The sequence below is a fragment of the Bombus fervidus genome, chromosome 6 (assembly GCF_041682495.2).
Source record: "Bombus fervidus isolate BK054 chromosome 6, iyBomFerv1, whole genome shotgun sequence".
Taxonomy (NCBI): Eukaryota; Metazoa; Arthropoda; class Insecta; order Hymenoptera; family Apidae; genus Bombus; species Bombus fervidus.
In genome coordinates this window covers 7,181,111-7,208,738 of record NC_091522.1, presented here as the reverse complement: position 1 = coordinate 7,208,738, position 27,628 = coordinate 7,181,111, and the positions used below count along the sequence as shown (strand labels likewise).

Genomic DNA, 27,628 nt, shown 5'->3' with positions numbered 1-27,628 from the left:
TATTGAACGCTATACGTTGTAAGGTAATAGTATATTACGTTATACGTTATAAGGTAATCCTACATAACGTTATACGCTATAACGTAATACTATATAACGTTATACGTTATAACGTAATACTATATTACGTTATACGTTGTAACGTCGTAGTATATAGCGCCATAGGCTATAACGTAACACTATATAACGTTATACGTTATAACGTAATACTATATTACATTATATGTTATAAGGTAATGTTGCATAACGTTATACGTTATAAGGTAATACTATATAACGTTATACGTTATAAAGTAATACTATATAACGTTGTACGACATAACGTAATACTGTTTAACGCTATACGTTGCAAGGTAATAGTATATAACGCTATACGTTATAGTTTAATGCTACATAACGTTATACCCTATAACGTAATACTATATACCTTTATACGTTATAACGTAATACTGTATTACGTTATATGTTATAAGGTAATGTTGCATAACGTTATACGATAAAACGCAATACTATTTAAGGCTATACGTTGCAAGGTAATAGTATATAACGCTATACGTTATAAGGTAATGCTACATAACGTTATACGTTACAATGTAATACCATAACACGTTATACGTTATAACGAATTCCTATGTAACGTTATACGTTATAAAGTAACATTATATAACGTAGTTCGATATAAGCTAATACTATATAACGTTATACGTTATAAGGTAATACCTTATTACGTTATACGTTAAAACGTAACACCATATAATGTTATTCGTTATAGCGTTATACCATATAACGTTATACGTTACACGGTAAATCTACGTAACGTTATACGTTATAAGGTAATACTACATAACGTTATAAGATATAACGTAATACTATATGACGGTATATGTTATAAGGTAATACTATATTACGTTGGACGTTATAACGTAATACTATATAACGTTATACGTTATAAGGTAATACTGTAAAACGTTATACGCTATAACGTAATACTTCGTATCGTTATACGTTATAACGTAGTACTATATAACGTTATACGTTATAACGTAATACCATATAACGTTATACGTTATAAGGTGGTGCTACATAACGTTATACGTTACAATGTAATACCATAACACGTTATACGTTATAACGAATTCCTATGTAACGTTATACGTTATAAAGTAATATTATATAACGTAGTTCGATATGAGCTAATACTATATAACGTTATACGTTATAAGGTAATACTATATAACGTTCTACGTCATAACGTAATACCATATAACGTTATTCTATATAACGTTATACGTTATGCGGTAATGCTACGTAACGTTATACGTTATATGGTAATACTATATAACGTTATACGATATAACGTAATACTATTTAACGCTATACGTTGTAAGGTAATAGTATATAATGTTATACGATAGAAGGTAGTGCTACATAACGTTCTACGCTGTAACGTAATACTGTATAACGTTATACGTTATACGATAATGCTACGTAACGTTATACGTTATAAGGTAATACTATATAACGTTATACGTTATAACGTAATACCACGTAACGTTATACCATATAACGTTATACGTTATACGGTCCTGCTACGTAACGTTATACGTTATAAGGTAATACTATATAACGTTATACGATATAACGTAATACTATTTAACGCTATATGTTGTAAGGTAATAGTACATAATGTTATACGTTAGAAGGTAATGCTACATAACGTTATACGCTGTAACGTAATACTATATAACGTTATACGTTATACGATAATGCTACGTAACGTTATACGTTATAAGGTAATACTATATAACGTTATACGTTATAACGTAATACCACGTAACGTTATACCATATAACGTTATACGTTATACGGTCCTGCTACGTAACGTTATACGTTATAAGGTAATACTATATAACGTTATACGATATAACGTAATACTATTTAACGCTATACGTTGTAAGGTAATGGTATATAATGTTATACGTTAGAAGGTAGTGCTACATAACGTTCTACGCTGTAACGTAATACTGTATAGCGTTATACGTTATAAGCTAATACGATATTACATGATACGTTATAAGGTAATACTATGTAACGTTATACGTTATAGCGAAATACCATATGATGTTATACGATATAACGTAATACCATATAACGTTATACTATATAACGTTATACGTTATACGATAATGCTACGTAACGTTATACGTTATAAGGTAATACTATATTACTTTATACGTTATAACGTAATACTATATTACGTTATACGTTATAAAGTAATAGTATATAACGTTAAACGTTATAACGTAATACTATATTACGCTACATGTTATAAGATAATGTTATATAGCGTTATACGTTATTAGGTAATACTTCGTATCGTTATACGTTATAACGTAATACTATATAACGTTATACGTTATAGCGTAATACCATATGATGTTATACGATATAACGTAATACTATTTAACGCTATACGTTGTAAGGTAATAGTATATAACGTTATACGTTATAAGGTAATGCTACATAACGTTTACTATATAACGTAATACGATATAACATAATTCTATTTAACGCTACATGTTGTAAGGTAATAGTACATAATGTGATACGTTAGAAGGTAATGCTACATAACGTTATACGCTGTAACGTAATACTATATAACGTTAAACGTTATAACGTAATACTATATTACGCTACATGTTATAAGATAATGTTATATAGCGTTATACGTTATTAGGTAATACTTCGTATCGTTATACGTTATAACGTAATACTATATAACGTTATACGTTATAGCGTAATACCATATGATGTTATACGATATAACGTAATACTATTTAACGCTATATGTTGTAAGGTAATAGTACATAATGTTATACGTTAGAAGGTAATGCTACATAACGTTATACGCTGTAACGTAATACTATATAACGTTATACGTTATACGATAATGCTACGTAACGTTATACGTTATAAGGTAATACTATATAACGTTATACGTTATAACGTAATACCACGTAACGTTATACCATATAACGTTATACGTTATACGGTCCTGCTACGTAACGTTATACGTTATAAGGTAATACTATATAACGTTATACGATATAACGTAATACTATTTAACGCTATACGTTGTAAGGTAATGGTATATAATGTTATACGTTAGAAGGTAGTGCTACATAACGTTCTACGCTGTAACGTAATACTGTATAGCGTTATACGTTATAAGCTAATACGATATTACATGATACGTTATAAGGTAATACTATGTAACGTTATACGTTATAGCGAAATACCATATGATGTTATACGATATAACGTAATACCATATAACGTTATACTATATAACGTTATACGTTATACGATAATGCTACGTAACGTTATACGTTATAAGGTAATACTATATAACGTTATACGTTATAACGTAATACCACATAACGTTATACTATATAACGTTATACGTTATACGGTAATGCTACGTAACGTTATACGTTATAAGGCAATACTATATAACGTTATACGATATAACGTAATACTATTTAACGCTATACGTTGTAAGGTAATAGTATATAACTTTTTACGTTATAAGGTAATCCTACATAACGTTATACGCCATAACGTATTACTATATAACGTTATACGTTATAACGTAATACTATATTACTTTATACGTTATAACGTAATACTATATTACGTTATATGTTATAAGGTAATGTTGCATAACGTTATACGTTATACGGTAATACTTCGTATAGTTACACATTATAACGTAATACTATACTACGTTATACGTTATAGCGTAATACCATATGATGTTATACGATATAACGTAATACTATTTAACGCTATACGTTGTAAGGTAATAGTATATAACGTTATACGTTATAAGGTAATGCTACATAACGTTTACTATATAACGTTATACGATATAACATAATACTATTTAACGCTATACGTTGTAAGGTAATAGTATATAACTTTTTACGTTATAAGGTAATCCTACATAACGTTATACGCCATAACGTAATACTATATAACGTTATACGTTATAACGTAATACTATATTACTTTATACGTTATAACGTAATACTATATTACGTTATACGTTATAAAGTAATAGTATATAACGTTAAACGTTATAACGTAATACTATATTACGCTACATGTTATAAGATAATGTTATATAGCGTTATACGTTATTAGGTAATACTTCGTATCGTTATACGTTATAACGTAATACTATATAACGTTATACGTTATAGCGTAATACCATATGATGTTATACGATATAACGTAATACTATTTAACGCTATACGTTGTAAGGTAATAGTATATAACGTTATACGTTATAAGGTAATGCTACATAACGTTTACTATATAACGTTATACGATATAACATAATTCTATTTAACGCTACATGTTGTAAGGTAATAGTACATAATGTGATACGTTAGAAGGTAATGCTACATAACGTTATACGCTGTAACGTAATACTATATAACGTTATACGTTATAACGTAATACTATATTACGCTATATGTTATAAGATAATGTTATATAGCGTTATACGTTATAAGGTAATACTTCGTATCGTTATACATTATAACGTAATACGATATAACGTTATACGTTGATAGGTAATAGTATATAACGTTATACGTTATAGCGGAATGGTATATAACGTTATATGTTATAAGGCAATGCTACTTAACGTTATACGTTATAACGCAATACGATATAACGTTATACGTTGTAAGGTATGGTATATAACGTTATATCTTATAACGTAATGCTACATAACTTTATACGTTACATGGTAACAGTGTATAACGTTATACGTCATAACGTAATACGACATAATGTTATACGTTGTATGGTAATTGTATATAGCGTCATATGTTATAACGTAGTACCATATAAAGTGATGCGTTATAAGGTAAGGTTACATAACACTATGCGTTATAACGTAATGCTACATAACGTTATACGTTACATGGTAACAGTGTATAACGTTATACGTTATAGCGAAATGGTATATAACGTTATACGTTGTAAGGTAATGCTATATAACGGTATACGTTATAACGTTATAGTATATAACGTTATACGTTATAACGTTATAGTATATAACGTTATACGTTATAACGTAATGCTACATAACGTTATACGTTGTAAGTTAATTGTACATAACGTTATACGTTATAACGTTATACTATATAACGTTATACGCTATAACGTAATAGGATATAACGTTATACGTTGTAAGGTAATAGTATATAACGTTAGACGTTATAACGTAATACGATATAACGTTATACGTTATAACGTTATAGTATATAACGTTATACGTTATAACGTAATGCAACATAACGTTATACGTTACAGGATAACAGTGTATAACGGTATACGATATAAGGTAATACCATAAAAAGTTATACGTTATAACGTTATACTATATAACGCTATACGATATAAGGTAATGCTACATAATGTTATACGCTATAACGTAATACTATATTACATTATACGTTGTAACGTTATACGATATAACGTTATATGTTATAAGGTAATGCTACAGAATGTTATACGCTATAACGTAATACTATATAACGTTATACGTTATAACATAATACTATATTACGGTATATGTTATAACGTAATACCATATAACGTTATACGTTATAAGGTAATGCTACATAACGTTATACGCTATACCGTAATACTATATTACTTTATCCGTTGTAACGTTATACTATATAACGTTAGATGTTATAAGGTAATGCTACATAATGTTATACGCTATAACGTAATACTATATAACGTTATACGTTATAACGCAATACTATATTACGGTATATGTTATAAGGTAATGTTGCATAACATTATACGTTATAAGGTAATACTTCGTATCGTTATACGTTATAACGTAATACTATACGACGTTATATGATATAAGGTAATACTATATAACGTTATACGATATAGCGTAATACTATATAACGTTATACGTTATAAGGTAATACTATATTACGTTATACGTTATAACGTAATACCACATAACGTTATACTATATAACGTTATACGTTATACGGTAATGCTACGTAACGTTATACGATATAACGTAATACTATTTAACGCTATACGATATAACGTAATACTATTTAACGCTATACGATATAACGTAATACTATTTAAGGCTATATGTTGTAAGGTAATAGTACATAATGTTATACGTTAGAAGGTAATGCTACATAACGTTATACGCTGTAACGTAATACTAAAGAACGTTATACGTTATAACGTAATACTATATTACGCTATATGCTATAAGATAATGTTATATAGCGTTATACGTTATTAGGTAATACTTCTTATCGTTATACGTTATAAGGTAATACTATATAACCTTATACGTTATAACGTAATACCACATAACGTTATACTATATAACGTTATACGTTATACGGTAATGCTACGTAACGTTATACGTTATAAGGTAATACTATATAACGTTATACGATATAACGTAATACTATTTAACGCTGTACGGTGTAAGGTAATAGTATATAATGTTATACGTTAGAAGGTAGTGCTACATAACGTTCTACGCTGTAACGTAATACTGTATAGCGTTATACGTTATAAGCTAATACTATATTACATGATACGTTATAAGGTAATACTATGTAACGTTATACGTTATAGCGTAATACCATATGATGTTATACGATATAACGTAATACCATATAACGTTATACTATATAACGTTATACGTTATACGATAATGCTACGTAACGTTATACGTTATAAGGTAATACTATATAACGTTATACGTTATAACGTAATACCACATAACGTTATACTATATAACGTTATACGTTATACGGTAATGCTACGTAACGTTATACGTTATAAGGTAATACTATATAACGTTATACGATATAACGTAATACTATTTAACGCTATACGTTGTAAGGTGATAGTATATTACTTTATTCGTTATAACGTAATACTATATTACGTTATACGTTATAAAGTAATAGTATATAGCGATATACGCTATAACGTAATACTATATTACGTTATATGTTATAAGGTAATGTTGCATAACGTTATACGTTATACGGTAATACTTCGTATCGTTACACATTATAACGTAATACTATACTACGTTATAAGTCATAAGGTAATGCCTCACTACGTTGTACCCTATCACGTAATAATATATATCGTTATACGTCATAACGTAATACTATATCACGTTATATGTTATAAGGTAATGTTGCATAACATTATACGTTATAAGGTAATACTTCGTATCGTTATACGTTATAACGTAATACTATACGACGTTATATGATATAAGGTAATACTATATAACGTTATATGATAAAACGTAATACTATTAAACGCTATACGTTGTAAGGTAATAGTATATAATGTTATTCGTTAGAAGGTAATGCTACATAACGTTATACGCTGTAACGTAATACTATATAGCTTTATACGTTATAAGGTAATACTATATTACATGATACGTTATAAGGTAATACTATGTAACGTTATACGTTATATGGTAATACTATATAACGTTATACGCTATGACGTAATACTATATAACGTTAAACGTTATAACGTAATACTATTTAACGCTATACGTTGTAAGGTAATAGTATATAACGTTATACGTTATAAGGTAATGCTACATAACGTTTACTACATATCGTTATACAATATAACGTAATACTATTTAACGCTATATGTTGTAAGGTAATAGTACATAATATACGTTAGAAGGTAATGCTACATAACGTTATACGCTGTAACGTAATACTATATAACGTTATACGTTATAACGTAATACTATATTACGCTACATGTTATAAGATAATGTTATATAACGTTATACGTTATTAGGTAATACTTCGTATCGTTGTACGTTATAACTTAATACTATATAACGTTATACGTTATAGCGTAATACCATACGATGTTATACGATATAACGTAATACTATTTAACGCTATACGTTGTAAGGTAATAGTATATAACGTTATACGTTATAAGGTAATGCTACATAACGTTTACTATATAACGTTATACGATATAACATAATACTATTTAACGCTACATGTTGTAAGGTAATAGTACATAATGTTATACGTTAGAAGGTAATGCTACATAACGTTATACGCTGTAACGTAATACTATATAACGTTATACGTTATAACGTAATACTATATTACGCTATATGTTATAAGATAATGTTATATAGCGTTATACGTTATAAGGTAATACTTCGTATCGTTATACGTTATAACGTAATACGATATAACGTTATACTTTGATAGGTAATAGTATATAACGTTATACGTTATAGCGGAATGGTATATAACGTTATATGTTATAAGGTAATGCTACTTAACGTTATACGTTATAACGCAATACGATATAACGTTATACGTTGTATGGTAATGGTATATAACGTTATATCTTATAACGTAATGCTACATAACTTTATACGTTACATGGTAACAGTGTATAACGTTATACGTCATAACGTAATACGACATAATGTTATACGTTGTATGGTAATTGTATATAACGTCATATGTTATAACGTAGTACCATATAAAGTGATGCGTTATAAGGTAAGGCTACATAACACTATGCGTTATAACGTAATGCTACATAACGTTATACGTTACATGGTAACAGTGTATAACGTTATACATTATAGCGAAATGGTATATAACGTTATACGTTGTAAGGTAATGCTATATAACGGTATACGTTATAACGTAATGCTACATAACGTTATACGTTGTAAGTTAATAGTACATAACGTTATACGTTATAACGTTATACGTTATAACGTAATGCAACATAACGTTATACGTTGTAGGGTAATATTATATAGCGTTATACGTTTTTAGGTAGTACCATATAAAGTGATGCGTTATAAGGTAAGGCTACATAACGCTATACGTTATAACGTAATGCTACATAACGTTATACGTTACATGGTAACAGTGTATAACGTTATACGTTATAACGTAATACGATATAACGTTATACGTTGTAAGGTAATAGTATATAACGTTAGACGTTATAACGTAATACGATATAACGTTATACGTTATAACGTTATAGTATATAACGTTATACGTTATAACGTAATGCAACATAACGTTATACGTTACAGGGTAACAATGTATAACGGTATACGATATAAGGTAATACCATAAAAAGTTATACGTTATAAGGTAAGGCTACAAAGCGATATATGTTATAACGTAATGGTATATAACGTAACACAGTATAACGTAATGCAGTTATGAGGTCAGGATATGCGATTCGTTGAAAATATGCGTTATGAGGTTTAGTGTGTAACAAAAAAAAATTGTTTTATTTTAAGGACGAAATGATAACACATGTACAATAAGAAAATAATAATTAACATAAATTGTAACTAACAATAATTACTTATCAAACATTTATACTTATTTAATAATGGGTACGTCCCCCTTTATTTTCTATTGCTTCTATCATATGACTTGGTATCGATTTATATATTTTCTGGATATAATTTTGACTTAATGTATCCCATTCGCGTACAATTGCATTTTTTAATTCTTTGTTGATACGGCTTTCCATTCACATTTACGCCGTGAACAAGTTCTGCCCAGCAATTTTCAATAATATTAAGTTCCTGAGAGCGTGCAGGCTACGGCAAAATAGATATATTATTTTCATTAAAACGTGATTGGACCAACCTTGATGTGTGAACATGTGCCTTATCTTGTTGAAAGATTTATTCAGGTCCAGAAATGCGTTGTACGTGATTATTTATGCGTTCTTTGATTAAATTTATGTATCAGACACTATTCATTCTCCCAACGATGAACTTGATACTTGTCTTGCCGAAATAACCGATGCCGGCCCAAACCATCTGCTGCCCCCTCCCATTTGCCGGCGAATTTCTAACATTGTCTCTTTCTTTATGTCATGAAAATAATATTTTAACTCATCAGGACCATCCAAATTGAATCCGTCTCATCTGAAAGTAGTACCCTTCTCCTTTTCTTTTTCCAATGCATTCTTTCTTTTGCAAAGCGAAAACCTCCTACTTTGTGTTTCGTTGTTTACGAAGGTTCCTTTTTCAATTTTAGCTTCTTAATATCTTTGCATGATAGTAGAACTCGATGAACACTTGAAACACTGGCACTAACACTAGATTTTTCCATTATTTGCTTCGTTGTTAACTGCGAGTTGAAAGCTACACGCAAAATTGCTCACTTGTCACGATCGGATAACGATGACGGCCGACCAGTACTTTTCTTTTTGCCATAATCTTCAACATTTGTTAAGAAATTTTGTATTACTCTACGCCTTCATCTTATTACTTTCGATATTTTTGCTACTGATAACTGTTGCTGTTTTAGTTCAAGAATTGGTTTTTTTAAGACTCGTTTAATTTTTTCTGCGTCCCACATAGTTACAAATTTATATAATATTGTACTATAACCTTTACTCGTTGATAGAACATGAACTACTGAGCAATTTCTAAATATATTAACAGAATGTGTTATCATTTCGACCTTAGTATGGAATAGTTTTTCTTTGCTACACACTAAACCCCATAATATTTTTAATTATTTTCAACGTACCGCAAATTCTGATAATGCTTTGATATTATAGGTTACAGACGAAAAGCTTTACATGCGTCATTGAGAAATTAAAGATAACACACCTGGGTTATATTTTTGATGAAGAGTGTAATACATATATAACGTAATATAATATAACGTTACATAATATAACGTAGTAAAATATAACAAAATATACAATAATATAACGTAATATAGTATAACGTGATAGGATATAACGTAATACTATATAACGTGATACATTATGACGTAATGCTATGTAACGTAATACATTATGGCGTAATATTGTATAATGTAATACTATATAGCGTAATACATTATAAAATAATATAATATAACGCAATACAATATAACATGAAACATTATAAAGTAATATAATATAACGTAATATAATATAAGGTGATAGGTCATAACGTAATGTAATATAACGTAGTAATATAAAAGAAATACAGAAGAAGCTTAATCACTATATTGTGAACAATAGTATTCCACAGTTGACAGAAATATATTTTATTCGTAAAGTTACTGCATAAAGAAGAAAACCAAATCCGGAAAGATGGCCAACAGATTAGACGAGCAAACAAAAGGACCTAAGATATTGCTATGAGGATCGTAATAAATCCCTGTGTGGGTGAATGCTCTGAAATTTATCACGCAAGAATAGATTACTAAAACATGTTTTCAATTTGGTAACGGAGATTTTTACACGTCTGTGATTTTCCTCAATTTCACATGCAGTAGCTCACGAAAGTATTTAAATATAATCGTAATAATTAGGTCTCATTTAAGTGCTAACGAGATTTTAAATGTTTCGTGTAATATAGACAATATGTTCATTAAAAAACTGTCATAAATTAAATTGTCTACTAAGAATTCCATAAATCGTCTGTGTAATCTTTTTCTTAAAACTGCTTCCCACTTTATGCATAAGTTTCCGTCTCGCGAAATCCGTCGTCGAACCGCAGTTCGCTTCAAACGAAGCCATTTAACCAGGATGAACGAGGCCGCCACACTGGTCGAATGAATCATTTTCAATTTAATAGGTATTCCTTTGAGATACGCACATTTCGTCGCCGATGCGGACAGTCCTAAATTAATACGGATATAAATCATTCGGTGTGTATAAAGCAGGAAGCGAGATTCCTTCTTTTTCCTTTCCTCCTTTTCTCTCTGGGTTCACGTGTCACGTTAGTTACGAGCATTTAGATGGCATAGCGCACGCGAATTTACGACAAGCAACACTGGCGACAGACTCGTCTGTTCTTTTCCCCGCGGCTGACACACTCGTTTCAGATTCGTTTCTTCGACCCCTGCTTCACGTGGCTTCGTCGCACGTGGAATTCGTATGCATCAACTCCAGTAATGTCTTCTCGGTGGACCGTCCGCTCGTCGTTTCGAGCGCTCGTAATTTTGAGGCCAATTTCAATTTAAACGCCATGAGAATTTTTTCTAGGAAGACCATCTTGGTATTTTGTGAAATGTAATTGAGAAATTAAAACGTTAGATAAATGATGTAAGTAATGACACATGAAGATATGATTTTTTTAGTGGGATAAATGTTATTAAGTTCTGCAATAATTTATCTTAATTTGTGTAAGATAGAGATCGCAAGATAGAGGTATGATCGAAAGTGTTAATTAGAAGTGATTGAAGAAAATGAAAGTATAATGTAAGAATAAATACATTGACGTGATCCTGTACATTTTTTACCACTTATTTTAACTTTAACTCTGTGAAAATGATAGATATTGGAAGTTTATAGCACTTAAACAAATAATGATATGGTTGATATATAAATGATGTAGATTAAGCGGGAGAATTACATAACAAAGATTGATTCCTTTGATGAAGCTTCTTATTGGAAGCCTGAAATTTCAACTTTGTAATTATTGGAAACAGTGAAAGAGAAAAACGAAAATTAAATAGATCAAAACTTTTATAAGGAAGGAAATAAATAGATTTTCCATTCTTGCTTCTTTTGTGATAATTGTAGTTATAATTTTCATTTCCTCTTCTTAAACTCAATGTGGATGAAACGGTGATTTATGGGAAGAAGGAAAAGTAAAAGGTATGGCCTGTGGTATTATATTATAGAATGTTACAGGAAGCACACTGATCTACGACCTTAGAAGGTTACAATGCAAGTCTTATTACATATAATTACGTTTTAACGGGTTTAAAGAGAATATAGGACGTGTTGGAATATGAAATACGTGCTACGTTAAAGAAAAAGACGTGTTAAAGCAGAACGAGTCACGCAATTTATTAAACTACCGTACTTAATCACTATCTCTTGCGTTAAATAGGAATAGTATTATATGTTATAATCATCTAAGTACTTTTACATTACTGCTCTGAGATATTATTTCCTACTTTGTTATTTTGTTTCTCACCAAGCCGTGTCACCACAGTCTTTAAAATTTAAACATAGAGCCAGTGAACTAATAAGATATATTGAAACTTGGAAAATCATTGCCAATCAACCGTTTCTTATTACTTCTTTGCTTTTGCAAAATATTTGAGGAAATCTTTGACTTCAAATAAAATAGTGATTTTATTATAATATATACCACTTTCCATAAGTTTAGTTATATTAATTATTACAAATAAATACAATATAAATGAATACGATTGAAAATAAGCAAATAAAAAATTCTCCATCGAAAGAAATGCAATATCCTAGAACTGGTAATTTATACAAATCAGAGATAACGAGTCTACTTGATCGTTGAGAAAATACTTTGAATTATATGAAGATTACTTTAATTAATCATATGACGTTACGAAGGAATTACGATTAAAATTTTATTTGACGAAACGACATTTCATATGCAGGAACCTAATAGCTTCCTCTCGGATCGTTAAGAATTCCAGTTATGAACCCGATTCGACGAAGTCATAGAGTTCGTACCACCCGTGAACGGACGTCTCATCAGAATCGAGGAACGCATCAAACGCAAATCATTGACAAACTTTACAGCCGATTTCTTGAGCGATAACATCATCGCGACCAATCTTCTCTCGAGCGACTTCATTTTTATGACTTTTCTCCCTTCCCCAAAAAATCCAGGTCGCTCGATGTCGAGGGCGAGTCATGTGTCTTTTCGACACCTTCACCCTTTTTCGCATCATTTACCAACGAATGCTCTTCCCCCATCCGTAACTTATTGTCCTCGCCTCGTGCCCTGTCGTTTTCTCGATTTGGCGTGCGCTGAACAAGGCGCTCGAACAAGCCACGCGTCCTCGCGGTAGGTCAGTACATCGGAACTGCTCGCGCAAACTTCCATTGATCATTTGTCTTTGCCACGAATTGATTTCCGGCGACTTACCGTTCGGTTTCGACCCTCTTTTCTTTCTTTCCGCTTGATCGATGCTCGTTGTGCCCGTCTAGTTTTGGTTTTCGGTCGATTCATTCAAGGATATACAGTCGGAGACAAAAATAAGTGAACAGGTAGTAGAAATAAGTATCGATGAAGTTTTATTAAATACGGCTTGCTTAGACATAAATGTAAATGTTAAGTTATATGTATTTAAATGTTAATTATTATGTATATATATGTATATGGTATTATATTATATTATATTAATAGTATATATACTACTATGTGTATGTGTATGTATCTATCATCTATATTCTCTATATATATTACTATATACTATATACATAACAGTATAGTATATATAACATTATACTACTATTATGATATAATACTGTATCTACTATACTACTATATACATACATATAGATAGATAGATAGTAGATATCAATTACTTTGTGTATATATATATACATAATTTAAGTACATAACACTAATACTATTTCGATCAAACTTCGTTGATATCTACTTTCACTACCTGTCCACTTATTTTTGTTCCTGACTGTAGTATAGTTTTGGATTATTCAAGGGGAACACGTGGCTATATTCTTACCACAACTTTTCAATAAGGCATTTATATATAATATTATTTTCGTTTTTGTTTACCTATGGAACATCTTAACAAAAATTATATGAAGATTTGTGTTCAATATCAAGTTCAAATAAAAGTATTTCAGAATAAACAACCTCAAACACTTATTCTAATTAATTCTTATTGTATGTTTGTACAGAAATAGATTAGAGATTTATATTCCTTATACACAATCCACGGGACAATTTACTGTATTTAATTTTCCAGTCATTAACCATTGGCACTAAAGCTTTCACAGCACCTTCCTTAACAACATGAAATCAATCAGCCCAAACCCTTACACCCCTCACACAAATCGTAAAGATCGCAAATCGCAAACCTACATGCGAATTTTATACCTTCCATTAAGCACTTCGACACGCTTCAGCGGTTCGTCAAACCCAGAAATATGTAGAAACCTCCGTAAGCGGTATAAAGATGCTAAATAACGATCGTCGAAAGTCTACCGAACATCGTCGCGTAACAAAACCCATCGAAGCAAGCAAATTTTATGGACGATCGTTTTACGATCGCGATATCACTCGGTTTCGCGAGTTAAATATCGAAATCATGGATGTCGAATTCGACACGTGATTCAACGATACGCGACAAAAGGGAACAAAATAAAACAAAATGGAAACCAAGCTCATTGTCGTTCGAACTGAACAGGAAGCATAAAGTCTTATTGTCGCTTTTTGTTAGCACGCGATCGTTTGAAATTCGTAGCTAACTGCACGGGAAAAGAACCCTCTGCAACAGTGGCTTCGCGAATCGTCGAATATCACAGACATGCGCCCGCCGTTGACAAGAGGGAAACAGCAAGCAAAGTGGAGGGAAAAAGATGGTGCAAAGAGGGAGAGAGAGGAGAGGGTTGCTCGCAAGTGAGCAGCACGTGCGTAGCAGTCATCCTGGCGCACTCGCCAGGACCGGTTCTTCCTTTTCAAACAATCTTTCTCATCCATTGACAATCGATTGCTCGTGTCTTTCATGTTCCATTAGTGATCCCTCGTAATTTATTTCTCCAAAGCTCGATTACCGTCCAGCGCTCAGATAACGAGTCGCGTCTACGTGCGTGTTTCGACTCTGACTGCCGATAAATTCTTCAGTGGAAGGTTGAAGTACAGCGCGAATTCCGTAAAATCGCGTTGGACCATTGAAAAATGCAGTCGTCTTGCGAGGATCATCAGTGCTGTTACAATCGAGATCTCGGAAACAATAGTGGCTCGCGGAGGAAACTTATACTCGACGAGGAAATTCTTTTATCAATCTTCTCGTGGATTAAATCAGTGATTAGTCAAGGGAAAGCTCGATTTTTTATAGTTAGACCAAGTGAGAATCTCGATTATCATAAAACAAAAGCCTCCATATGTGTCTTCGTCGTGTCATTGATCGGTGCACTCGATTCGTAGATGCTCGATTCGATGAAGAACCGTTCGAGAGATGACAGTGCGAGAGGAGGACCGGAAGAACATGAGACACAGCAGCTCTTGGCCGGACTGGGCGCTACAGACGGTGAAAGTGCGCGTGGATCCGTTGTCGCGCGCCTTCACGATTATCCCGACGATTCGCGAAGGTTTGCACCCGTTGTTGAAGAGCAACTGGATCGACGAGATCGTTTTCCTCGATCATGACGGCTCGACATCCGTCGAGACGAAACGACGATTCGTATGCAGCACCAAGACGGTCGCACAGAATGGCCATGGTGAATTAGAGGAAACTTTCGAACTACGCACCCTGGTACCTGACGTTATGAATAAAAGTTCCGGAAAAGCTACTAGCGAGGATGGAAGAAGTGGCGAATGTCATAAAAACAAGCCAAAATTGCCTTCGGGACTCTGGTCCAACAAAACTGCCAAAGATTCTCGCGAAGATAACACAGATATGTCTGAGAGAAGAAAGTCAGACTTCTATCTAGTTGACGAAAAACGTACGTCGATACCATACCACCAGGAAGACAATACGAATAAACCAAACTTCAGATTGAAATCCACCGATGAGCCTTCCAAATGTTCCACTGCACAAAACAAATACACAGGAGAATCACCCGAGGTGAGGACCGAATTGAAACACGAAGATCCACTACCTTTAGAAATCATCGTAAAAATCGAAACATCCAAGCATTTGCAAACAGTTCCAATTGGAACGGAAGACAGAAAAGGCGCTCAAGGTTTGACCCAAAACTCCAACCCAAAAAAGACACCAACTCCTCAAATTGAAATAGTAGATTACGACGATATAACAAGCTTCTCCCTTATAACGGAAAGACAAATGCAACATGCTTGCCCGAAATGCACTTCGGAAGGCCAGCTGCTTGAACGCGTAGACCCATTTCGTTCGCCGGTTTTAAGCAGGAAAAAAACCGTTGGTCGGTGTCAGGATGGGAAGCCGGAAATGGTTCGTAAATATTCCGCGACGGAGGGTAAAATGAGGAACAGCTGGCGTAGAATAGGAGCGAGCGGTCTAATTGGAGGCGTCAGGAATAGGGAGAAGGAGAAGTACGCGCGAAAGAGGAACGGCAATCCGCTGTGCAGGCCGACGAACGACGTGAAGAAAGAGGCCACCCTGAGGAGGCATTACTATCCGGAGGGAGGCTGGGGCTACGTGATCGTGACCTGTTCTGCGCTCGTCCATTTCCTCGGGATCGGTTTGCAGCTCGCGGCACCTGGCAGCTGGCATCTCACCGCCGAGCTGAAGTTCCATCAGCCCGCCCTTCACAGCGCAGGTAAGATATCTCTCGTCTTATAGAAAGTGGAAAAAACGTGATGAGGTAGAAAAATTAGTCAGTAATTAGGAGAATAGAATAATTAGAAATTCCTAAATTCTATGTTAAAGCGACTTATCTATCTATATCCTTTCAGTTTGTAGTAAATTTGATGTTTATAACATTAGTTACTTAATTACTAATTAATTAGCACCTACAAATTAAACCTCAAGTCATACACGTGAAGATCAAGTTTTAACAGACTATTGCATTATGCAGAGCTTCCTATTTGTACGATCTGCGACCCTCAGTTATTTTATCAGGTTATTTAAACCTTTTAAATAACAATCCATCCCAATCAAAAATTAGGTTAATATGGTAGAATGGCTATTACGCAAAATATGTCTTATCTTGTCGAATAAATATTGACCAGTTCTAGGAAAGCTTTCATTACGAGATTCATAACTTTATGATTTAATCAGATATAATTCTTCTGTGATACAATTAAAAAGTCAGACTCACAGAAATTATGTAACATGATGAATGTTCTGCTTAAAAGAGTCATTCTTGTTACAAACTCTCCGATTGGTAATCCTACTTTACGCTTCATTTTACAACTTCGCTACACAACTTCCAGCAAGTATACTTTTGCTGGAGAAATGTGTCAAGTTTAATTGGACGTTACTTAATTGAACCAGACAGTCGTTTATCTTAATCGGAAGTTTGACTGTTCGAATCGACGATAATCGCAGAATGGCGGTCGAAAAGAGTTTTAGCCGCGTGAATTCGGGAGCCGAGCAATCGGTTGATTGCGCTAAGTGAAAACCTTGTTCGAAGATACGATCGAGCGACGTTCATAAATCAAATGGTTTTTACGCGGTCGTTTTTTTCTCACGGTTCGAGCCGGCGCCAATGATCGTCGCTGATCGTTATGTACATGCGGGTATAGGCTCCCGAGAGACTGTTCGCTCCGAGATGCGAAATTACCCTTTGAGGTTTCGCGATAAGGAATGCCGACAGGTGCTTGGTCTCAAACTGGTGGATAGGTTGCTTTTGGGATTGGGCAATTTGAGATACGTTGAGTCATGTTTTCGTTAGGGTGATTTTGTCGAAGTATCGATGCGAGGAATGTTCGTCGAGGAAGCTTTGAAGTTAAAATTTGAAAGCATCCAATCATGTTTTCAATGGTGCGATCTTCTCGAAGTACTCATTGGTAAGTTTCGACTTGAAATTTGAAATCATTCAGATGGAAAGATTACAACTTTTCAGTTAAAAATTGTATTGGACGCCCGTGCATTTAAATACGCTTAAGCGAAATAAAATGGCAACTTGGTTCTTACTTTAAAACGAAGAGGACTCGAGTTAAGAGACAAATAGTGGCATAAAGAACTCGTTGGTCCAATCAACGGTTCTCGAAACCCCGTTTTAATAACCACAAATCAACTATTACGAACGATTGTTTGTTTCCATACAAACTTTTTACTCCCCTGGTCAATTTAAATACCAACTCGCTGGCTCAGCAAGTCACTTGTCCCGTTATCGGAGATTCGCGCAATGAATTGCCGTGAGTGGTCAATAATTCCACTGGTAATCGACTTATCTCGACACTCTTTTCCAAAACGGAGATACGGAACGCGTCGTATCAGTTTGTTCAAGGTGATTCTTATATCGCATGAAAAAAATACTGTGACTTCGTTTTTCAGGTTTCTCGATTTTGCTGCATGCAAATAAAACGTCTCACTTCGTTAACGATGTTGTGTACAATATTTCAGACGGTGAGATTAAATGTTTGATTCCATGAGTACTGGTTAGGAATAAAAGAAATAAAAAAAAGCGAACAAGAATAAGGAAGAACAAAAAACAAATTCTTATAGTATTTTTTGAAAACGTAATCGTTACTCAACGACCGTAAAAAGCAGGATCAACTGTTTGTTTCGATCGGCGCATAACCGCAATGGTCAGCTCTTCAATTTATCCGATACGAAATCGTGTAGCAAGACCAAAGTCAGAGAAAAGGAGAATCGTTGTATCGACAGTCTGGCCGCGTCGCGAAAGCCTCACGTACTTGTTTCACGCGTGCAAAGCATCGCGATGCATTTACGAAGGACCGATGAGCCTTCTTACGAGGGACGAGCATTAATTTGCTTGCTCTCGACAGGTAAAACGTAACCTTTCGTGCGGACATGTGGGCCAGTTCAAAATGGCCCGTGTTCGAAGAACGATCGTGAAATGTAAAACACGTGTAGAGGAAGAATATTGTGGTTTCGTTTCTTGCTGTGATATTCAATCGAATTCGTAACTTGAGATACAGTTTTTCACGCGACGAATTACCGAGCTTTATATTTGTTATTGAGTTTAGTTTAACTAAATAATATAAATTTTAAATCTCTTTGAGGTAATGGTTAACAAAATCGCTAGTAGATTAATTTCAGATTAATTCGCGACTAACTTGAATTTAATTTTGAACTACGAATATATTCTCAAGAAACTAGTGTTAAGTGTAAAAGTACCAATCTCAGACAGTTATTGTTTACAGTAAAATATATTCTATAAAAATGAAACAAACAGACACGAACTGCGATGAACGTTTTGTTCCGATTTACTATGGTAACAAACATGTTAAGTTCAACAATGACGAAGAGACTCTAGTGTGTGTAATATAAAACATCTGACACGGAGTGAAGTATTTATTTAAAATAATTCAAAAATAAGTAATCCAGGAATAAATAAACCATCTATCAGACAGATATTAATTTCCTCACCATCGATTTCGCTCCAAGATTATCATCAGCGTCCATAAAAATCATGAAATAAAACCGTACAAACTATTTCACCCGAGGTAATGCCCATTGAACGGGGTAATACCTGCTGCAACAAGTACCTGCATGCTGTGTAGCACGCTATTTATCGATCGCCACCTAATTATTATTTTCATCGCAAAACATCAGCCCTCAAAATGGACGTAGGGTGTAGTTCATCAATTCCCTCGAACAGTGATACATATCGAAAACGTCGTGACTCTTATAGCGCCGCGATGATTAACGAGAATGCGACTGCTGACGTATCGTCTGGAAGTAGTCGTCACGCAGAAGCTCCAATAAAATCTCAGCAATTTATCACTCAAAAGATACCAAAATTACCAGACAATGCCAGTTTAGAATCGGAGAGTTGGTCCATGGAAAGCTCTGTATTAAAACGGGACCTAACTAGAACTCCGTCTACAGACACCAGCCGGTCTTGGAACGAGAGCATCGAAATACCAGAAATATTTTTGTCCCATCCCGAACTATGGAACCGGCTAGCAAAGTGTCGTTGCCTGTGCCGATGCAGCCAGTGTCAATACTATCGTCGCAAGATCTCCAGTTGTTCGAGCAGAGATCACACGTTCCTAGCCGGTTTTAAGAGGAAGGATTCTAGTTATTCGGTGTCTACCTGCCAGAGCATCCTGCCACCCTCTTCCGGCAGGAACTCGATCGTCAGTCTGTTCCATGAAATCAAGGAGGACGGTCGTGAGGCTCAACTCGTCGACGAGGTGATCCAGCGTCGGCACTCGGATCAAACGCAGTCGCCATGCGGCTGCAAGATCGGCCGTGTAGATAATCGCCGATTCTCCGAACAAGCGTTCGCTAGAGGTGCAATTGAATGCGCTAGAAGAAACAGTGACGAGGTTGATACAACCAAACCAATCATCGCAAGAACCTATCCTCGCTTCTTCCCGGAGAAAATCTCCAGAATCAACGAGTCTTGGACGCCTTTGCATAATGAGAGTCACGAGACCGGTCCATTGAAAGAAACTCCCGAAAGAAACATAGACAAGCGCGGTCCCGCCGCGCGGCAGAAAAAGGAGAAAAGGGATGAAGGTTCAAGAGACGTTTCGAACGAACGTCGAAGGAGTAGCGTAAGTATAACGCCAAAAATGATGAGGAGACGATTCTCCGAGCAGCTGATCCTCGAAGGGGGGTTGGGTAGTATTCCTGGTTATGAGGATCTGCTTGATGAACAAGAGGAAGGGGAGGAATCTCTCACTGCGGTGAATGCTCGCAAGAAAATCACCCTCAAGAGGCATTATTACCCAGAGGGTGGCTGGGGTCATGTGATCGTGTTACTTGCAATTCTAATGCAACTGATCTGTCATGGGGTCCAACTTGGATCCGGTGTATTGCTGTCTTCGATGGTCGAACAATTTCGATGTAACGTGGGACATACAGGTATGAATTATTTAAGAATTGATAGCTTGTTTTTGCAGGTGTAACAATGGTTTAATAAAACGTTTAAAAATAACGTATTGCTGCTTGTTAATGATGTATTTTTGAAATTGAAGTCGATAGTATATCTAGCGCTTATTGCATTGAGATTTTAACAATTTTATAGAAAAATGTATTATAGATACTCTTTTGCTTCGTATTTTTAAAATTGTGAATATACGATGATTTCTTTTCTCGTTCCTACTTCTTTATTATTCTTATCTATAATATTTTTTCTTGTTTATTAAGCTTAGATCATTGTTGTATATCATTTGTGTCTGTATCAACGGACATAGAAACAAACTGAAACGTTTTACGTTGAAATCTGGTCCATACAAATTTCGATCCATTTGGAGATTTATTTCACAGAATATCTTATATATATATAATACTCGGCAAAAAAACATTAAAAAATAAAGCATATCAAAGTAATAAGCGATGAGCTCCATTCTCGTTCAACAAAAAGAAGGAAAAATAAAAACATTAAACTTGAAAAAGAAAACACTTGGAAAACATTAAAAAATAAAATTACATAACGCAACATCTTAAACGCAACTATAAAAGACACAAAAATTCATAATTATGTTTCACTTAAAACGACATTAAATTCACTCGAAAGTAACAGAAAACAAATTCTCACTTTTCAATTCAGCCCACACGCAATTCAACCACCAGTGTTCCTCAAGTAATTATAAACACGTGAATTGCTCGTATAGATACAAACGCGTGTATCTGCTCCGCACGGTAATGGCCAAATCAACTCGATAAGAAGCGAAACTTTTCACTTGGACGAGAAAATGCAGAAGCAAGATACGCGCAATGTGTACGCGATTTCATATACCTGCACGGTAACTGTCGTCCCGGCAAACGGTACTTACCTACCGTAACTCGCACTCGTGGCTTGTACGAGTCCTGTTCTACGTTGGGCACGACTGTGCACTCTTAACCTACATGAATTTACACAAATCGATACACGTGCTTCGTAGAACGAATCGTAGAACGTTTGTCGGATCAGCTATGTAGACTTCGATGCTCAATCTCCCTCGAGAAAAATTGTCTCCATCGATGTCGATCTTAGGATCGCTACGATATTCTACTCATTTATTTACTTCTCTCTTTTCATTTCAAATGGAACCTCGTTAAAATTACAAGGTGAGCCGTTTACATCATACCTACTTATTTGTTAAGACATCGTGTTGCGCGGCGAACGGAATGTTAAAGCAAGATATCATTAGGCAACGAGCAAAAAGCCACACTGGTATTCTAGCTAAAGTGGATGTCACAATTACGAGAGTATTCTGGAAAATCGATGATTTTTTCGCTTCCCTAGGATGTCTTCTATTAAACTTGCTTAAATTGGAATTATGGATTGTTTTAGTTTAATTGTATGGGGATCAATTTGTTAACCTGGGGAGGTAAGTTAATTCGTTCCTGGATGTAATATATAATATCTTTATTTAGAGATCCTCTGTGTTTACATATCATTTCACATTCTCGTTAAGACTGAACTATGTTATATTTACATTTGTAAATAAGTCAAATTGTACTAACCGAAATTGATTTGTCTTCATTATGTACGGGTAAATTATTTTATAAGTTGTTTAAGGAAAATTGGAAAACGATGCTGTTTTTCCTTTTAGTGATAATTTGAAGTTTTATGGAGTTTTATGGCTGCGATAAATGTTCGTGACCCTTTATACGAAAATGTAAAATTCTGAACAGGTTATCACAGTTGTTGAGACGCTTGAAGAAAATTGAACGTATTTTACGACAGTTATATGCGTTGCTGTAAAAACTGAGATCTCGAGGCATCAAACTTGGAGAGTTTTAAAGAATATATCAAACGAAATAAGGAATTGTTCCTATTTTTTGCATATACATTTTTTTTACTAATTGTGAATTATGTAGAAATAATGTATATTTAGTTATTAATTAATATAAAGAGCTAAATAAACTCTATTTTCTATTAGCTGTTTATTCTGTTTTTTTACTAGTTTTGTTTGTGATACGTTACTAATGATTCTTTGATATAACTTCTGGGAAGACTTTAAGCTAATGCAACCAAAATATTTGCATAAAACGAAATAACTAGCCTTATCGAGACTGAAATACCGACATGTATAATATTATAGAGGTAACATAGCGCACTCTACCCTGCAAATGAGAACATTCTCTGGACAAATATGGCAAATCTCATGTATAATTGTGCAAGAATATCAAATCGGGGAGAAATTAAATATTAATTAAGGTTAAACGAATAAAATTACTGTAGAAGACACATGACATAACAAAAACAATATAAAAAGGACATGTATAAAGATTCTTCCCGAATGAATCTAACACACAGAAAGGATATTTCATTGTATCATTTTAAACTATATAAATTATAACACGTTCCACATTGTGCATCGTAAATTTTGATTCGAATTTATCAAGTTACTGGTTTGGTAAACTTCTACCTTACCAACCATCGACATGTTATCGATTCTGGAAAGAAACTGTGACATTTGAAATCTCTAGGCAATGCCAGTTATTCGAACTTCATAAATGAATAGAACAAAGTTAAATTTTGAAGAAAATTTGAAATTATTACATGAAAAGCATTTCATAACGCTTCCGCAATCTCCCCACCCTTCACCTTAATAAATTAAAGTGAAACTAAATTAAAAATAATTAAAATGAAAAGGATATCAATAAATCGTAACATTAAAGTAACTTTTTACTTTCTGAGAATGTAACGCAATCTTAGAAAATAAAAGAACTAATAAAATGAATATAAAAATATTCCTTTTACCTAGTTCTACATATTTATGTACAAATTAATTCATTCCAAATTAATTAAAGAATCATAATCTTTGACACATCATATCTATAAAATATCGCAATCAATAACACTATTTCATCTAATATCTTAATCAATATCTATACATGAATCTATGGAACATAAAAATTCCAAACTTTATGTAACGAAGTCATAAAGATCTCGATGAATAGTGAGCTATGTAATATAAAAAATTGTGATAACCCAGGTGAAAGATAATGTTGTCCTTCAAAAAATCGAGAAGAAATTATTAAAATAGGAAGTCCTATATTACCAATGTCTTCTGGCAAGTCTCGTCGAGAAAAGCGACAGGAAGATACGGATTATTTCAGTGCGACGTCAGCCACAAGGAAATCCGTAAGAAGCGATTGTCAGTGGAAGCGAGGGACCACTATCAGCTAGGAGGAAAGGATAATTCCACGTAGCAATGAAATCCTCCGACCACCGGAATGCTTTTGTTCTATCCTTTTTGGGGCCGTTACATTGACCCTCGTTTCCAGACCAAACTGCAATTCTCCGGACGCTGACATTCATGCATTCAAATTCGCGAAACCTATCCTTGCTTCGATCTCGATCGCTGAACGAACACTTTGGCTTTCGCGAGAAGTTGAAACTCCCCGAGAGTCGATTCAAACGATCTTATTCGTTGTTCGTGATCGTAGATGGTTTCTCTTGGTTCCTTTTTAAAACAATATTGCTGATCGTAGAAGAAAAGGACGAAGGATAGATCATTGCTAAAATTTCTGAATAAAATTTTGTTTTTTCACTGATTTTGTTACTTTCAAAAATACAAGAGTGAAAATTACTGATTCCATAAAACGTTATACTTTTTTAAATATTTACATGCTTTATATTTTTCTTTGAATTTGAAGAATGCTAAAAATAAGATTCAGGAAATAGGATTCAGTTTCCTTCAATAGGATAACTACAGTAACTTTTCTATGTTTCTGATTTTTATGCATTAATTAAAGAGACACGTTCAATTTAAAATGAAACAATGGCGTAATTTTGCTAATTTTTCGAAATTTAGAAATTGTTCGCTGATTAGTTATAACCAGTATAGTAAACAAAAAGAAAATTTAATAAAACCCCATTTTTATTTTTAAATTAAATTGTTGCGAGAACCTGAGTCATACAAACTGTGTAGCTATTGTCTTACATATACCTTATAGAAGAAAACAACAAAGAAGGGAAAAAGTTAGAAATGAAATAAGTCAAAGGGAAACAAAATCAATTTAAATTCGTGATGAGTAACAGATTTTAAGTTGGGACTATCCAATAATTCGTGAAAACTTTATTGCGTACGTGACTAATATTCTCGCGTACTAAACTGTTCGTTCAACAGATCGATAAGTCGTTCAACTTCACCGTATCACGGGGGTGACAAATGTGTTTTAGTTGGCATGAATGCAGAACAGCCGGACTAGGGAATAGACTACTTTACTTCTATTCGTGAAAACGCCTCTTCGCAATCACGATGACTACAAAACGGATGTGAAAATCCGCTAAAACGAGAAACGTTCTCGCTTCGATATTTTCTAAACGCAATCTCAATGTAAATCTATAGGAACCAGTTGGAGAATGGAATTTTCCGCGACTGATGTACATGATGTACATGATACTGTAATATTCAAAATTTCAAAAAATCTCAAAAAATAACCATTATAAAAGATATGCACAGGAATGAGTATAAAAATCAGTGTAACACGGGAAACGATCCTCTGATAGAGCAGCGTATTTTTCATGTAAGTTCAAAAGAAGATAAAAATATTAGATATATATAACTCAATTTTGATTATTCTCCAATTAAATACTATCACTATTTTTCAACTGTTGCATTAAAGAAATTCTCTCAAAACCCTCGCTTTCCATGAATCGACGAAATGTTTTATAAACTGAAGTAAACATAATTCACATAAAAATGACAACTACGTAATCAACCTACGTATTTTAAAATTTCAACAGAAATTTTCTTCGAAGTTAGAGGCATTTGTATCGATTTTTACAATATTAAACTTATCCAAAGAAGCCTAGAACTAGATCAGTGAAACGTCAGGTGATACCACGTCAGTAGGAGAATCGGGCTCTTCCTCGCAGCATCCGGCGTGTGAACCATAAAGATAGGTTTTACGGTCCTGAAGCGACCGTACGTCACGGGATATCCGAGACGTCAGGAGACGTCCTCGGAACAGTGAGCCACAAGGCTGCAACTTGACGCGTATCGTTGCTTCCAGCAGCTGGGTGGTTGGAAAAGATTCGATGGTCGCTGAAAAAGAATAGAAACATGGCTGCATGTCGGTGAAACTGCATTTACAACGCCCGGGGGCATAGTTGCTCCGTTCGCAAAATTTGCGGGGAAAACAGAACCCATTGTCTGTGAAAAATTTTTCAGAAGAATCTTCTATTGGAATTTTGGATGCGAGAACGTCTTGACCGTTAAAAGACAGAAAGGCGAAATACATGGAGTGAGATTGTAATAACTAGATTGATGGTGTTTGTTTATGGATTTGTGAGAAAATTGAGTTTGCAAAAATATACAATATGCGCGTAGTATGCAAATACATACGAAATATCTAAAGCGTCAATTTCATTTATAAACAGTTTAAGATGTTTCCTGTACGGTTGTGTGTTTTCTCATTGTTATCTCACTGTATCAAACAAATAAGTCTTTATTAGCGATATTAGGAGTTTATATCAAGTAACTGGTGAATAATGTATTATTATTTGCAAAGACGATAAGGTAAGCCACTGATAATCTAGTCTATCGTGTCACTAAAGTTTTAATATATTTCTATTAATCTCTGTCATGTCCGATAATAAGAAGTCACTCGTAATCTACTCTTCTCTTCAACATTTCCACTATAATTTCTATTTTCGTTCGTTAACCTGTCAGAACATAGCGGTTGATTATATCAGCAGATGTCGGAATAACCCGGTATCGTAACCAGAAATGAGGGAACTTCTGAAGGAGCAATAATGGACGACACATAGCGGCGAAAGATATCGTTCCTTTATGCCCCTTAAGAACTTTTCCAATCAAGAAGAGCAGGAAAATTCAAATTCTATGACTAACACCCTATCCTCGTTTGTGTGCCACCTATTAAGAAAGAATGTTTATGCAAGGCATCAGGAGGATGCATGGCGATCGACTCACGCGAAACGAGCAACTTCCGCGACTATATAGGCGATTCCATGTCGGTAATTCCCTTATATTTTCCGTGCCCTCGGGCAATGATACGAC

General features: G+C 33.9%; 2 protein-coding genes across 2 annotated transcripts in view; both read left to right on the top strand.

Moving 5' to 3' along the window:
- Positions 1 to 15,543: 15,543 nt before the first annotated feature.
- On the top strand, positions 15,544 to 17,547 carry LOC141445787 (uncharacterized). Its single transcript, XM_074111815.1, has 2 exons — positions 15,544 to 17,343; positions 17,534 to 17,547. Exons 1-2 carry the CDS (start codon positions 16,062 to 16,064, stop codon positions 17,545 to 17,547), a joined length of 1,296 nt encoding a protein of 431 aa, XP_073967916.1. The 5' UTR covers positions 15,544 to 16,061.
- A 1,980-nt stretch (positions 17,548 to 19,527) lies between these two features.
- The window catches only part of LOC139988062 (uncharacterized), a 58,200-nt gene continuing 50,099 nt past the window's right edge, over positions 19,528 to 27,628 (top strand). The window contains exon 1 of the mRNA XM_072005002.1: positions 19,528 to 21,530. Coding sequence (XP_071861103.1) covers positions 20,279 to 21,530 — 1,252 coding nt within the window. The 5' untranslated portion in view covers positions 19,528 to 20,278. The remainder of the gene's footprint in view (positions 21,531 to 27,628) is intronic.